The sequence below is a fragment of the Propithecus coquereli genome, unplaced genomic scaffold (assembly GCF_000956105.1).
Source record: "Propithecus coquereli isolate 6110/MARCELLA unplaced genomic scaffold, Pcoq_1.0 Scaffold105, whole genome shotgun sequence".
Lineage (NCBI taxonomy): Eukaryota > Metazoa > Chordata > Mammalia > Primates > Indriidae > Propithecus > Propithecus coquereli.
Window position 1 is genome coordinate 2,468,660 of NW_012134414.1, and position 17,456 is coordinate 2,486,115.

At 39.0% G+C, this 17,456-nt stretch overlaps 1 protein-coding gene across 2 annotated transcripts in view; it reads right to left on the bottom strand.

The window, feature by feature from the left end:
* Positions 1-13,445: 13,445 nt before the first annotated feature.
* Positions 13,446-17,456, bottom strand: part of BBX (bobby sox homolog (Drosophila)) — a 176,627-nt gene continuing 172,616 nt past the window's right edge. Inside the window, exon 16 of one of the 2 annotated variants that reach the window (XM_012646088.1) lies at positions 13,446-14,763. In XM_012646088.1, coding sequence (XP_012501542.1) covers positions 14,676-14,763 — 88 coding nt within the window. In that variant the 3' untranslated portion in view covers positions 13,446-14,675. The remainder of the gene's footprint in view (positions 14,764-17,456) is intronic. The other variant, XM_012646092.1, reaches the window with a different exon arrangement.

The following is a 17,456-nucleotide window of genomic DNA, read 5'->3' on the forward strand; positions in this document are numbered from 1 at the left end:
CAGAAACGAGGCCTTTCCCTCTGGTGTCTCCCACATAAATGTTAATTAACCCCTCCCTGCCCCCCGTTTTCAGTAGGCTCACTAGGTATGTGCTGAGTGGATGGATAAGTGAATTCCTGCGAGAATGAAGGTATATCACCTCTCAAAATAGCTCCATGCTTCTCAGATTTTTTTCCAGGCCCTGAAAAATGTCATAGTACTAGCAAACCTGATAGGAAAGGGTTATTACAACAGTGGCAAAGTTTGTAAGTCATTTTTCCAAACCTAAAACCCTGAAGTGGTTCAGTCAAGCAACACGAGGCACAACTGCCTCCCCTTTGAACTGCATCATGACTTTCTGATGATCATACTCTTTAAAATTCTATTTTATATCTCAAACAAAGCTAAAGTCCCTGTATAGAATATGGTAGCTGTCCTCCACAGACATTAACTTTCTTTGTATTTTTGTTTAGACACAGTGTTTACCAATCTTTTTTGTATATGGGCCAATTCAGGAAAAGTTTATCAATGATTTACTTTTTCCTTTCAAATAGAAAAAAAAAATAGCCTTGTTGAGTCCCAAAGGAGGAAATTTGTACTTTTGCTTGCTTAGTTTACTTTATTAAACAGGAAAATGTCAATGAGATAATTAGCATGGCTTTTTAGCCACTAAATTGTGCCTCTTTGCTGATATTTGAGTAGACACATGGGGAGGCTTTCTAATTTTTTGTTTAATTAATAGACAATTTTTAGAGTGATCCTAGATTTACAGAAAATTGAGCAGAGAATACAGAGAATACCCACAGATCTCCCCTTTTCCCCCAAACCTGACCCACCCCCACAGTTTTCCACATCGTTAGCATCCTGCGTTAGTGTGGTACCTTTATTACAGTTGGTGACCCAATATTGATACATTACTATTCATTAAAGTTTATAGTTCACCTAAGAGTTCACTTTTTGTGTTACACATTTTGTGGGTTTTGACAAATATATAATGTCATGTATCCACCATCACAGTGTCATATAGAATAGTTTTGCTCTCTAAAAATCCACTGTGCTTCACCTCTTTACCCACCCCCCCAATCTGAACCCCTGGCAAACACCAATTCTTTTACTGTTTCTATAGTTTTGCCTTTTCCAGAATATCATACATATTAGACAAAATTCCATAGTAGGCAGCATTTTAGATTGGCTTCTTTTTCCTAGAAATATGCATTTAAAGATTCTCTATGTCTTTGTGTGTAGCACAGACAATAATATTCCATCATCTGGATGTACCACTGTTATTCATTCACCTGCTGAAGGACATCTTGGTTGCTTCCAGTTTGGGCAATTATGGAAAAAGCTGCTATAAACATTCATGTGCAGATTTTGTGTGGAAATAAGTTTCAATTCACTTGGGTAAGTATCGTGGGGACAATTGTTAGATTGTATGGTAAGACTATGTTTAGCTTTGTAAGAAACTACCAATCTGTTCCAAAGTAGCTGTACTATTTTGTATTCCCACCAGCAGGGAATGAGAGTTCCAGTTGCTCCACATCCTCTCCAGCATTTAGTATTGTTAGTGGTTTGGATTTGGGCCATTCTAATAGGGGATATAGTGGTATCTCATTATTTTGCTAATTTACAAGTCCCCAGTGACATATGATGTTGAGCATCATTTCATATGCTTACTTGCCATCTGTAGATCTTCTTTTGTGAAGTGTCTGTTTAGACCTTCTGCCCACTTTTTAATTGGGTTGTCTCCTAATCATTGAGTTTTAAGAGTTCTTTGTATATTTTGGGTACAAATGCTTTATCAGATATGTGTTTTGCACATATTTCCTCCCAGTTTGTGGCTTGTCTTTTCATTCTCTTAAAGCTAATTTTTTAACTATTACATTTGTATGTAGCATTTGAGAGTTCACAAAATTTGTTCAAATGTATTCTCATAGCATCCCCAAATGACCCTTGGAAGTAGATGTTATCACAGCTGCATTAGAGATATGAAAACAAAGAGGCGAGGTGATTTGATTCTGGTCACACAGGGGTTCACGGTAGAGCTGGGGCAAAGGTTTGTCCCACTCAGTGGGATTTTTTGGGTCCCTTGTGTGTGTTGAGGTCCTCAGAGCGCAACGAGCTGGCTCCCCTTCTCCCAGCCTGGCTGACTCCTGGGGAATGTGTGTTTTCTGCTTGTACTGGTCTGAGGGTTTGTATTAAGGAGGATCCTGGTTTTCAGAGTTCCTACTTCTGGCAGTCCTCCCGCCCAACATCCCTCACATGGGGTGATCCCCTCCCACAGTTCTCAGCTGCCATTCTGGGGTGCCTGTGGTCCAGGTCCCATTGGGGAACAGATATCTTGAGACAAAAGATTTCAAAAATTTTTGGGGGGGGTCCAGAGTGATTGTCCTGGAAACTCCCTCTCCTTTTTAGCAAAACAAAACAAAACAAAGCAAGATAGTGGAACTCTTTCTTTTTAGAATGGTAATACTGCATTTTGGCTGGGCTGTGAACGCATGCACTAGGGGTTGCTGATCACCATGTACACCGTGGAAGGAGGGTAACACACCTTGAGATTTATGGGCCATCTGGAAGCTGCATAGAGTCTTTCAGTGTGAGTAGTACTAGTGTAGCAGAGGAATCATGATATTAACTCTGCACCACGGATAATCCTAATGACATCTCCCATGCACAGGGATCCACGCCCCCCACTTCGACCCACCTGGACGTGCAGCTCCAACCTAAAGCAACATTGGGGTCTCTGAGCTTTGCATTTTCCCAGAGGCTTGAGATCTGTCCTCTGGTTCTTGCTGAATTAAATAAAGACAGCATTAGCAATACAAAGACTTTAATGTGGTTAATGGTGTGGGTGATGTCAGTAGGAATTTGTTAGCATCTGCTGAGGATAATCTGAGAGGAACAATCAAGAGTTGACAACCCTTCTTTCAGAAAGCAAAATTGCCTGGTTCTGGTGATACCAGTTGTTATTGGCTTCCCTGCCTGCAAAAATGTCACAGTAATTCCAGTGGCATTGTTTACACAAGTGGAAAAATCTGACTCCTTGATAACACGTTTCAGTTGCAAACCCGTCTAATGACACTCAACGGCCTTCCAGTAAGAGAGAAATTTCCTACAAACTCAAGGAGAAGTTATCTGGGAACAGTGCCCTTCTTCAGTAGGGTTATTTATGTTCATCGGGCTAATGGCTTTTGTCCAGTAATACATTTAAATTGCTTTCCATTTTACTGTTATGCTTCACTATCACATTTCAGAATGTCGCATCTCTTTCTCTGTACAGCTGGCAATTTTCTCAAGTATGCGATGAGAGCATTGTCCTTTCGAAGTCATTTGAAATAGACCTGGTCTCGGCCATCTCGGGAGAATATTCTCTGGCTGATAATCATAGCCAAGTGGAATGTACAAATGAACTGAAGCCGTCCAGTAGCTCCTTCCCTCGCTGGTTCCCTGGAGGCTTGCGGCAGGGTGACAGTGCGCCTGTTGATCTGGGAGGAAGCCAGACGTTCAGCCTCTCGGGGTACATACCTGAGAAATAGTTCTCCAGCTGTGGTATAGGAAGTGCAAGGAGGTTGAAAGGAGACAGTGTCTTCAAATGATTTATAAACTGAGTCACACTTACCCAGTATGGATGTCAAAGAAAAGGTGGCTCTGCAGAAATGAACATAATTAGGTTTATACAACCTCGTGGCAGTGACTGCTCAGTAAAACTAGCAGGTCCTAGAGAAATGGGGGGGAAACTCATATTCTTTCAACGCTGGAAATGGTGGACCAGGCTGTTGAGTGAATCTGAAGCACATATAACTCTACTGAGACATCTTGGGTAATCAGCGCAACACACGTGCTATGTTAGCTTTATTTAAAGAAACCACACAGAGGTACAGAGGGTGGGAAGAGAAGCGCCCATTTCTTAGCTTTTATGTTGCCTACCGGGAGCACAAGGCGGTCACTGTTCACATGAAAATGGGTCACTTTCTGCCTGATTCTCAAAGTCAGAACCGTGCATGTATATTCTAAATTTAGAAGGTAAAATGGCTTAAGAGAAACTAATCTGAGGTTAACATTCAAATTTAAAAGTTTTAACCTCAAAATAAAATCGACTAGGAAAAAAATGAAAGGGTCTAGGAAGTATGAATTGTGTTGCTCATCTGTAGCTTGAATCTTGGGAACCCTGGCTCTGTTCCAAGACAGCCAGTGCTCCTCAGCAGGGCAAGGTGACTGCTCTCTGCTCCTGCCTGGGGCATCTAGCAAGGCCCTGCCTACGGTGGAATCCTGCCACTCGCTTGGTTCTGCCTGCCTTTCAATGCGGAGGAGGCCCTGCTATTGTCCAGGAAATATTATTCATCAGCTAAATTATGACTTAGTTCATCTCGCCACCACCAATTACTGCTGCTGCTGCTCTCTGCAGTAGGCTCAAAAGCCGGGACGAATTCTATCTAAAATAGATCTTTGGCTGAGGAGCAGCCGGCAGTGGTGGCAGGCTAGAATGTCACACAAAGGCAACTTGGAAAAGGAAGAGAAAAGTGCACACCCAGACCAGAAAACCATTTGTTTTTTAAAAGAAGACATATGGAATACTGGATGTGTGGGTAGGAGTGAAAGAGGAACCCAAAAAAAGTAATTCACATGAATAAATGTCCATATATAGAAGAAAAAATATCTTGATCTGATTCCAATTTCAAAGTGTCCTACGGAGGAATGTAGCATACTTAATAGAGTCAACCCCTCTGCTTGCTGGTTAGAATTTTAGGTGCTGTATCAGGTGGCCTTGCGGAGGCGTCAGAAGAGTCACCTAACCTGTTGCTTCAGCCTTAGTCCTCTGCACGCATGAGGTCCTTAGGAAATGTTGCTCCATCTGCCATTCACTCATTTACAGTCAGATCTTTGGGAAGTAGAGAGAGGAAGCCCAGAGGAAGGCTTTTGGCAATGCAGATTTTATTGACTGAGTCTTTGGGGGACCAAAAACACGTGCCTGACAAACTTCACATTAAACTCTTTAAATTTCTAAACTTAGCTGAATATATACATAAATTACAGTGCAGTTCACATACCTAAGAGAGAAGATCTTGCTTCTTAAAGTAGATGTTTTGATTTGGCCATACTGAGGTGAATGAATGCTTAGTTTGAAAAGCAGACACAAAGCCTTCATTCAATACTCTCAAAGGAGAAATAATCCCAGCAAGTCCTTTAAGCACAGGCACCTTCTGCGGTAAAGTCGTTTTTCGAGGCTAAGGATTAGCAAAGGAAGGCTCACATACCCAGTTTAGACGCAAAATGAAGTGGGGGCAGCACACATCAGAAGCGAGACCCCTTCAGAGCAGTTCCTTTTTGCTCCAGGAATCCTCTTAGAGCAAAGGAGTTCTTGAGTCATCTCCCCAGCCATAAAAACCTTGTAGCAATTCTCAGTGAAGAAAAATGTATAAAAAGGGAAAACTAAAATAGCTTAAGGGGGAGGGTGCCATCACTGAGGAACTCAATGACTGAAGAAATTAAATTTCAGCAATATGTAAGAGTTGGGACTAGGCTGAGGGAAGAAGGGTACAGCAAAGGGAGCAGGAAGAGTCAGGGAATCACGCTATCTGGCTACCAGAATGACCTACTTTCCAGACCAAAAGCTGCACTTCTTGACCCTCCGAGTATCCCTAGGCCGTGCCAAAGCTGCAGCTGGTGGTGCGCTAACCCCACAGTGACAACACAGCGGACATGCTCTGCCCCCTGGGACACACCTAAAGCACACACTGTGTCATGGACCTTCCCCAAAGAGTTTTGTCACATATTTGTCAGTCATGGATCTCTGTGGCCTTATCTCAGCAGCTTCTTTTTTCCTGTGCTAAGATCTCTTCTGTAGGAAGAGCTTTAAAAATAAATTTTTTTTTTAAGTAGAACAGAAACACGTACCCATTTTTTTCTTAATGTCTTCAAAATGCAGATTATGAAGTTTCCTGTGAGCTCATGTGTCACTTTCTCCCGACTGCCTTTGATTTCCATCCCAGGATCATCTGTATTGCATTTCAACACTGTCTCCAGCCCCTGCTGGACTAGACGCCTCCACAAAACCACCTTGCTGGTGCTTGCACACAGTAGGCCTCCAGTGCAGATTTGCTGAATGGATTGTTGTTAGGGAGCATGACATAGCAACTTGACGGACATGAGAACTCTTCCGGAGTCAAAGCAAGTGAGACGAAACAATCCTCCCTGGGCTTTGGAACAGAGTAATGGAATGAAGCACTGTTTATAAGCAATTTTATTCTAACAATAGTTTTGATTTTGATTGACATACAACACAGGTTTCAATGCAGGTGAGGCTAGCATCAGTGTGTTCAATACTTCATATTCTATTTATAAAAAGGTTTTAGATATTCAAGGTTCATGGGCAGAATATTGCTTTTAAATACTTTTAATACACTGTCAAATATCCAAGCCAAGATACATAGCATGGGAAAAGTGAAAATTTTAAATCTTACAAAATAATGTCTAAATTTTTCCAGTATTTACCTCAAGGATATAATATCTTGACTTGGGGGAAAAATTTTTATTATATCAATACTGCTTTTCTATTATTTCAATAAATGCTTCCAATTATAAGGCTAATCATTACCTACTGTATCTATTATTATATTGTTTGTATAAATTTTTCAGTGCTTTCATGATTATTTCTGGAGGATATAAATAACTTTTATCTGTTTAATTGTCCTTTCATAAGCACCATGGATATTGATGATGACAAAAGATCACGAAAAAATAATCATTATACTTGAGCATATTTCTTGGACATATTTTCATGCTGGCTTTAAAACCATTTTGACTTCTAAACAGAAAACATCCGTGACCTATTTGTATGAACTTTCCCTTTTCCTCTTTCATCCTTCATCTTCCACAAGAGACTTCCAATCCTCACATTTTTTTTCTCGTCTGACTCTCCAATATATAACCCTGCACCAAAATGACCTTTTGAAAAATTCCCTAGGGCAAGGAATCTCCTAGATGGGGTGAGTCAAACTATCATTTTATCTCTTACAGAAAGGGATTTCATTTTATGCCTTAATTTCTGGCCTAGTGACCTAGGATTTCAGACTTTTAAAATCTTTGGCAACTTGTCTTCTCGAGCTCATATAAAATTTTGTCTCTACCCCTTCAGTAGATTTTCTCTTGCAAGTCTAAGGAAGAAAGAAAAATGCAGTGGGAAGAGGGTTGGAGGGAAAAGTTTAAGGACATACTATTAACACATACACAAAATTGTAAGTTTTAGTCTTTGGGCCTTTTTAGTGATTAAGTCTGGGGAAAAAAAAAATCAAAGAAGACGCCCCCCTCCCCCCAAAAAAGACACCCTAAGAAATAGCTCTCTTTGATCAGGTAAGTTTAAAGTCTTTCTGGAAACTGGGTCAAAAAAAGTAAGTATAATTTTCACTTTAGCACTTCTATTCTTTGCGTTCTTGGGGGTCCTTTATGCTTTGGACAACAAACATTTTTGGAATAGTGAGGAGGCAATACATATAACAATGAAAATTTGTGCATACCAAAAGATTCACTTTTAAAGGCTTTATCTGATCGTTTTCACCGATGAAATCTTTCTAGGATGTGCATACCTTCTGAGGCGAGGGTTAAGAGGTGGAGGAAAATGGATGATGGGATACAGATGAAACAGGAGTTGGGAAAATGCTGGTATTTATTGAAGCTGGATGATGGGTACACGGCGTTCAAAATACTAACCTCTCTACTTTTGCATATACTGTACTTACAAATTTTCGTAATTTCAAAAAGATAAAAAAGGTTTATGATAAATTATGACTGATAATCTTAAGTCTTCCTTTTAGTATGGATGGAGTCAGTAGTTTTTGCTCCCTTACTGTTGACAAGAACCACTTTATTTTTCCTTCCAAGAGGTTTCATTTCTATTGAAAAGGGTTAGAAGCAACTGTGCCACATAAAATCACACATATTTATATTCTTTCACTTTTTTCTAACAGAATTTTAATCTTTGGTATGGAGCCCTCTTCCCCTGCCATACACACATTTTATTCTCAGGAGCAGAAAGGAGGTGTGCTGGAGTATCTCGTATAATTCGTTAGGCAGACTAACTTTATAGAAAAATCTTCCACAGTGCTACATATAAAAGGACGAGTTAACTGATGTGAATTTAACCTATTCTAAATTTTCCGCACCATCAAATCTCCCGAAACAGCTTATCTCTGAAGTGTCAGGCCCTTACAAGTTTACTTTGAAGAGGAACAGTTACACTCAGGATCTCCTGAATATACTTAAAGAAACGTGCTGATCTTAAGAGTTGGAATAAAAATAATACAATCGATAATTACTGTTTAATGAGCATTTACACTACAGGCCCCGATGACAACATTTTCATATTCTCTTTTCATGCCCACAGCAATGGTACAAGGAGGTGCCATCACCACGGTCATTGAGGTTAGTTTGGCTCAGGGAGGTTAAAAGACCCCGTGGTGAGTGGGTGGAGTCTGTCTGAATGCAAAGCCCATTCATTTGTTGATAGTTGCACTGTGCATGTGTGTAGTTTCCAAAGGATTAAAACAAAAAACATATCTAAGGTTCAGAAATATTGGACTTGGCAAATCCAAGGATTGAGCTTCCCAGGTAATAGTCTTAATGATATCACTTCCACAGTTTCTAGTTCAGGGAAAGAGGGTATGGTCAGATCACTCTTCCCAGGGAGGTTCCCCAAAGACTGTTGTCCCAAGTGGCATACCGAAGCATGTGGCCTTTCTTCTGTTGGGCTGATCATTACTCTACAATTTCGGGAAAAAGCAGCCAACGCTGCTCAATGGCGAATCACAGGCACACACAGTTTAGGGGGAGACATCATTCAATGTTTTGAAATAGTTGAAATATCTTACTTTTATTGAAGTATTTTTCCTAGTGTTTTTAGTGGATATGGTACATTAAAGGCACACATTCTATGGCCGGTAGTGTGTGAACATAAAGAAATATATTTGAATAATATCTTTAAAATATTTCAAAGTTTTATTAAATATTTTTATTCAGTTTTAAGATCACAGTTAAAGTACTTTAGCATGTTATACACATGACTTACATGTGCAATTTTTAGAAATATCAAATTAGGTATAAGATTTTGCAGAAAGAAATTATATAAATGTGTATATTGACTTTTACTACACATACATCTAAGAAAGCAATAATTCTGTTGTACCATTAAGTGGAAATCATTTATTACATGGCATGTTTACACCAACTCTAAAGAGAACCAAGCCAATTTCTGAAAGCAAAAAAATGAGCGATTCGGTCATGCTGAAACTGTCAACAGACTTAAGACCCGGTGGTCAAATGAAGCTATGGTTAATTTATGACATGGAAGTAAGCAATTCAAACCTATGAGAAAAGTTCATAATCTGGTATGTGGAATCTCAGGTGGTTTTATTCTTTTTCTTGACAAATTCCTGAGAGCAAGAGACTTGTTTAGTGCTAATAAAATGAAAAAAATGTTGCTGAGCAAGTCGCTGAGCTCCAGATGGCACACCTTCCCCACCCCCAGTTCTGCCGCTCTTAGAGCCGAGGCACTAATGTGAGGTGTTGGGGACATAAGCCCACACCTCTGGTGGGCCGCAAAGCGAAGTCAGTGTTCATTCAAGAAACTTGTGTCTCTGTGATTTAGGTTAGAGCTTGTGAGGTAAGATTTGCATTGCGCGTGGAAGGGTTTGGAGGCATTGAATTAGATTCTTGTTACTCAGGAACCAGTTCTGGCCCAAGTTATCAGGAAATCTTTGGAAGGAGTAGTAATGTTCACAATAACTAGTTCTGTGCATAAAAATCAATTTGAGGGCAGGATCAGTTTTGACCACTGACTGCAAAAAGAAAACAATGGCCATAGAATTTTTAACGACAAGGTTTCCTCTCTCCATTTTATAGTATAAATTATACCACCACAGATAAAATTTGGCCAGAAGAGGAAACTTTTTTTAAAAACGTATATTTATATATCTGAAGAAAAGGGTAGCACATACAGATAGGGATATTGTGAAGGAGTCAAATATATTTGTCTCTTTAGTCACTCTTTCGTTGCTTTTTTGTTCTGAAGCGTAAGGAAGATAGTGTCCCCAGTGAAAAGAACAAAGTCATTTAATATGGAGTATAATAAACTTAGCTATCACTTCCAAACTAAAGCAAAGCAGTTCATCAAACCCTGAATACTTTGCCAGACACATCTGGTAAGATGAACTGAACAACTGCTTCTTTTTTATTCTAAGTATGCTGTTAGTAAGATAATTTTTAAAAATCCCAAAATTCAAATAAAACAAATCCAAATCTAATTCTTTGGGAATGCTTGTCTAAACAAAAGCAATATCTAATTTAACAATTAGTACACTTTTTGTAAGGTGCAAAACAAGGACCTATTTGGGGAAAGCTAAATTTTAATTTCTACCTAGCAGTCATTCTGAATACTTTATAGGTCAAATGGAATAATAGCATCTGCTTCTACTGTCCATTTTCAGCAATACATTGTTCTCTCTGGAGAAGGCGATTTGTGAAGTCAAAACACTGCAGTGGAAAATAGTGGCACCGAAGGTAGAAGCAAAAAAAGACAAACTTTTGTAACAGGACTTACTGAAATTAACTTTTAAAGCCGAGGTAGCCCATTAAGATTGGCCTTACACGAGGGCTCTGTGGAGCAGTGCAGTCAAAGGGGAATCTCCTCGACAGCATCACACACCCCAACACCCCCTTTACAAATGATGACTCCGGGCCTCCTGAGATTCCCTTCCTCTTCCCCGACGAGGCGACGGTGCTTCTCCTTGTCACGTGGATGCTGTCCTCCAGCCTCCAGCTGCTGGTCTTCAGAACATTTACAATTCATACAGTAGTTTAGCAGGCAGCATGGTCCCACTGCTTCACATTAATGCCAAACGCCAAACTTGGAACAGAGCTGTTTGGTATTCCCCACCCCACCCCACCCTATAAACAAGACATGCCATTCAGTTTTCAGCTTACTCCTGTTCTGTATCAATTTGTAAGTAGCTTGAGATTTTACATAGGTGCAAACACTTCCATACATTGAGCCAAAGACTGCAGAGTACAAACAAAATTTTATATGACTTAGAGCAGCATCTGACTTAAGAAAACGACAGGAATTGAACATGTTGGATTCTAAGTATCCAGACCAGTTCAGATGCTCCTTTTTATTCATAGTGTTTCATCACTACTTTTTTTTCTCCAGCAATTTTCATGGTAGGAACCAGAATAACAATGGTAATGTGGGCATTATTTCAGCATGGCTGAGTATTGGGACATGGCATTGGTAGAAAGCTCATCTGACAGAATTAAATAAATATATTTCTGATATTTATGGGAGAAAGACTGTCAGAATTACAACGGTGTGATTTATCTTTTAAAAAGGGTTTTAATGATTTAACAATTTTGATCTAAAATCTGGGAACTAACCCAATTTGGGGACAAGAACCTGTATTTCCAATGTGGCTATGGGACATTTCTCTTTTTCCCCATCTCATATACAGTACCCAAACAAATAAAAACTTAAAGGATGTTTTACAGTATTTTTTTCTTTCACTCAGCTTCTTAGAGCTGCAGCTTCAGTTACTATAATATACTCTACACACTTCAAAATTACATAGGAAATACCCAGAGTAACTAAATAAATAAAAGGCTAAAGAAAACTGGAATAGTACTACGTCTCCATCTGAGACGAAATCTTCTACTTCCAGCATCGCAGAGAAGGGCTAGGACAATTTTTTTCAAAAGATTTATATACAGGTTTGAATCCAGAAATTAAGGTTAAAAGCATAAATATTGATAATTTCAACTAAATTCAGAATGGTTTCAGAAAGATATGATACAACAATTTAGAATAAAACAAAGCAGAAGAGCATCATATTTTGGTTTGCTTGAGATTTACATAAGGTGCAACAATCTTTTCTCTCCAGGATGCTGTGGGACAAATGTTAGTGTGGATGGTAATTGCTGGCAGATTAAAGTACACACCATAGCAATACGATTTTCCAAAATAAAAAAGAATGAGAGAAATGAAATGAAAATGGAAATGGGGGCTGGGGGGAGAGCACTACGTATTGGTCTGAAATATTTGTGCTAACAAACGTTGTTGCCTGAAAATACCAACACTCCTCTCCAGCAGATCCAGGGCATGAGAAGCACTATTACCGAAATCAAGACTTCACTCAGAGACGACAAGGTGAGTGTCTAAGGAACTATAAAGCTTTGCAGGATTTCTGCTACTCTCAGTGCCTAACCGCTTAAAAATTAAGCATTTCTACAAAAAGATTTGTTTTTAAAGTATCTGAAAACAGTCATATCCAGTAGGTTGCCCTCCCACCCCTACCCCTGCCTAAGGGAAAAGCCACTGAGGTTTAGGAAAAGCAGATCAAGTAAGATATTAATCACATAGAAAAAAAGTAATCTTTTGTTTTGCTTCTTTTTTAAAAAAGATCCCATGAATATACAGCAATCTCTTAAGGGACTCTAGTGAAATGTAATCGGAGGACTGAAGGAGGGTGCTCTGGCAAAAATAGATCTATTCTAACGTGTTCTATAGAATAACAAGTTAGTACCATTGTCAAGGTGCATGTTCTGCACCATGCAATTTTTGTTTTGTTTTTTTTGGGATTTTAGCTAATTATAATTTTCAAATCACTGCTAGCAAGTGGTCCAAAACTCCAACAGCCACCAACATCGGGACCTAGCAATTCTCAAACATTCACTTTTTTGTATTGAAATTTAGAAAATATTAATAAAACAGCATCATAGTAAAAATATTACACTAAAATCTGGAACTGCTCACTTGATTTATTTCTATTTGAATGGGGTTAAGCTATAACCTCTGATTAACCTTTTACTAACTCCTTCTTCCTCCACCCCCACAATGAATATGCATATTTGAGGACACCATGCCAGTGCTCTGCTGCCCTCTTTATCTGCTTTAAAAAGAAAACAATCCTCTCTATATTTTTTCTATCCTGTTAGTATGTTGTACATATTTTCCAGCACCGAAACTGAAGTAATATCTACAACCATGAGGAGCTAAACCTAGTCAGTATTAATAGAGTCATGTTTTGTATGGCTATTAGGTCAAATTACAATTAGAAAAAAAAAATCATCATTACAATTCAGTCAAGTATAAATAAGAAAGCTACACAAAACCATGTAAACTGTCACCATTTAGAGATCTAATTCAAAAGCTTCAAACTTGAACTAGCACTATCAAAATTCTGCCAGTTTGAAAACCATTAAAAATTATTGCTGGAATCCAATAATTAAAATTTGGTAGTTTGTGCTGTGATGCAAAAGTGGGGAAATACTTTGTGCTCTAGAACAAATACCCTGTAAAATATGTAGCCTCAGACTAATTTTGATTTATCCCTTTGCATCTGTTGCTAGGAAACAAGACACTGTGAACGTCAGGTGGTTAAGTCAATATGTTGAATGTTCTAAGCCAGTTAATCCACTTGGCACTGGCATACGTATGGTTGGTTTTATGTTCGAAAGCAACAAAATACAAAAAGGAAACAGAAACTCGCAGGTGGGTCTCCGGCTGAGAGTCCCACTCTGGTCAGGCATACCGCCCTCATCGCCGACTCGATGCCTCCTAACAGCACAAACTCGAAATGGCTCTAACACCCGCAGCGCCAGCTAGGCTGTGCATAGCAATTGCAACCCGTCCAGTCTGTCTGTGATGGATGGAAAGGTCTGTAGCTCCAGGTCCACATGAAGTGAGTGTCTTCAATATGTTTAGAATAGTGAAGTAATACTAAGGTCACTTCTGAATAATATTTTTGTCTTTTTTTTTTGTTTGTTTATATGAACAATCCATTGGTCACTTAGACCCCTGTGTAAAAATAAAAGAATCCTCAAGGCATGAAAACATCAGTAATCTGTAATCTGCAGGACTCTTCCCCTGTCTGGGAAAATATTTGCCACAATTTGCCCCAAGCAAATTCTTCTTGGTCACTCAAGGCTAAGAAAAAAATTCAGATTGTAAGAGTTGTAATGTTTCTCTCTCTCTCTGTCTTTTTTTTTTGCCAGCAAACTACCACTCTGGTGGCAAATATAAAAGTGCAGAATATATGGACCACGAGGCCGAGCATACACCGCTAACAATGGTACATCTGCCTGCCCATGCTGCTTGGGAGTCTTCTGGAACAGGCTTTTCAATATTTATTCTACAATATAAATGTAGGTATAACCTATTATATAAACCATCTTAGAACTTAAATCTCCATGTACAAAAAAGACTAAGAATATCTAATAATAACTAGTGCAGTGCGTCAGTTTTTGTTTTTCTGTTTTTTGTTTTCTTTTGAAAGAATAACTAGGTAATATATGAAACTAGTTTCACACTCTCTGGTTGGTAAAAGAGATGCTGGATGAGCTACAGTAAAGGCAGCCTTTTACCAAGTTACCACCTATTACTGTCAAAAGCCTTCAATAGAAAGCAAAGCTCCAAAATCATTCTGTTTCTGCTCAATATCATCAGACAGATCACATCACCCTCAAAGATTCTGGGTTCCAAAAGAACAAACTGGCCCAGGATACTAACTTCTGCTTCAAGTGAATCTGGGCCGTGTAGGGCAACAAGCACTTGTTTGCAGTCTCTATTTCCCACCACACGGACTCACTAGCATCCCTCGGTAAAGACAAGGCTGGGGTAGTAGGTAAAGCACAATGTTTTACAAGTAAAGGGCGCTTCACTGGTCAGCGCAGGAAATAAGTACAGGAGCCTGTGGCATTTCTTTTGGCTGTCCATCGTGGGTGAGCGGAGTTGACCTCTGACCTCTGTAAAACAAGAGGAAGGAAAAAAAAATCACTTGTTCAGAGTACGTTATTAGAGACAGGAGAGGATGAGGAATAACAAATAAAAGCTTTCCAGTATCTTGTGTAACAGCTATTGCTGACTTGTTACTTGTATCATCCAATAAAAACTGTTTTTGTCTTTGGAGTTTCTTTTTTGTTTTTCTCCTCCTTCTTTTTCCTTCCTCCTTGCCATCCTCCCTTCCATCCTGAGATTTCTTATCTCAATTCCCCTCATACAATCCAACAATATACCCGCTGGCCCCAAAACTGACCAATTCCATTTGAAGAGATGAAGCCTGAAGTAACAACAGATTTGGGCCATCACCCTAAGAACTGGAAAACTTTCAATCAAGGACTGAAGTGCTGGGACAATCTTCCTCTTGATCCACTGATACTAAAAATGACATGCTCCTTTCCTTGACTTGCCTGAAGGGGAAACTCTCCTATAACAATTGGTATCTGCAAGCTCATTTCTTAATATACATACATTTCTTAATATACATAATAATATACTGAATTTAAAACTCAAGGCCAATAAAAGCAATGATTCCTGAAAAGAAAGGGAAATGAAGTGTAATTCAAAAAAAAGAATGAAAAATAAACAATGAATGAAGAGACTATGAAATGCTCCCAACTAAAGAAAAGTCCATGTGTGCATGGACAGAGAGTGTATAGAGCAAGAAAGCAAGTACTGACTCTGGATTTTAGATTGTAAGAAAATCCAGCCTACTTGGGCCAAAATCAACACATGGAGGGGAAAACTCCAGACAGGACTAGAAAATTCAAGGAAATTTCCATCATTTAGATTGGAACTATGCCAAACATAGCTGATTTTCCATTCAGCTTTTGTATAATTTGTAGTAAAAAATACAATTTACTCCATGGTTATGAGAAAACTGTCCAAAATTCTTGGTAATTTCTGCAGAGCTTCTCATTCTAAAAAAATAGGACTGGGCATTTCCTTGACATATGCCAACAGGTCTAGCAAGCCTAGCTGCCTAGACAATGCACACTCACTTCTCTGTCCCCTGCAATGGTATGAAGCATATAACACTGTACTGAAAATATGTGAAGTACTAGCAATGTTTTCACTGGTTGACCTTTCAATACAGTATCTTCTTCAGAGTACTTAGAGCAAAAGGAGTCCTTGTAAGATTCAGATTATATCTGCTCCAAAAGTATACTCAAGTTCCTCTGGATACACAATAAAAAATAACGTAGACAAATTACAACATTTGGAAGTTTCAGAGTCTGATGATCACTTAATAGCCCAAGACATTTAGGATTTAAAAAAAAAGTGTTAGAATCGAACTTCTGGGTTAACCTGTTTATTCATGTGTGGATGCTATAAGCACCTCCTGTTCAATATGTTCAGCTCTTTTTTAAATAAAGATGAAATTAAAATGATATTTTTCACCTTTAAGATTGAATATCTAATAGTATTAAAAGATCCAAAAGAATTTTAATTAGTATTGGAAAAGAAAAAAAAACAAAGAAAAGTGAAAGATGAAAGTACAATGTAAAAAAAAAAAATACAAAGCAGGAGGGAGAGAGAAACTGGGGTAAAAGTCCAGCTCAATCAATGAAAAAAGGAAAGGAGTTAGGATCACTATGGGAGAGAACTAACTATGTGCTGCAACTAAGTGCTGGTTCTAGCTCCCAGTGGAAGGGTCAGGGGAGAGTCTTCAAGATTTCCTATGATATTGACCTATGCTTTCTTAGGCAGCATGCTAGAGCAAAGAGCAAAGACCCTGGAGCTCAAATCTTGGCTCTGGCACGAAATAGCTGTGTGCTTTTGGCAAGTTAATTAACCGTCTGCACCATCATTAAAATGGGACTAAAAAGGCCCACCTGGGATGGCTAGTTTAAGGATTAAGTTTAATGAGCTCTCCTCCTTAAAAACTCCTAGTAAATAAACAGGCTCTTAACAAAGGTTTGTTCCAATTCTATTTTATGCATGTTGTAAAACTGTTTTTCTGTGTTGGATTTCTCAACCTAATGTTAGATTTTTCATGGCAAGAGGGCAGGCAATGTATTTCTATCCCTAACTCCATGGGCCACCCTCTAAACTATGAACCTAGATGATGCCTAAGCAGTAATTAATTGGTGTGCAACCCAGGTACAATCACATTAAGCCCACAGGTAGAGTGCTGGCTGGTAGATCTGCTTTAAGAGGTAAGGGCTAACATTACAACTAAAATTCCCCATTGTGATCTGCCTTTCTATATATTAGGAACACCAACCATTTGTTAGGTTGATGGTAAAATTCTAGTAATCAATGTTGTTCTTTTTAATGGGAGGTTAAAAAAATAACTTTTACTTACGTTATTTTTTCTATGCCTGCTATCTAACTTACGCAGCCATACTTCAAGAACTACCTCATTTATTCATTCACCCATTAATGTAACAGGTACTGTTTAAGCAAGCTGGGGACATGAAGAATAAAACCAGTGTTTTGCTTTCAAAGTACACTGGAAAGAGACAGAAGCATCAACAAATAATTACAGGCTAATGTGAGAGCTGGCGTAAGAGAGGTATGCACACAGAGTGCGGGGCAACGTGGAACGTGCTGCCTTGATATCAGGACTGAGGGCAAAGGACCAGGGCCTAGGCTGGAGGGAGGAGCAGCCATTCCCGAGAGAGGAACAAAGGCACAAAGGCAAGAACTGGGCTCA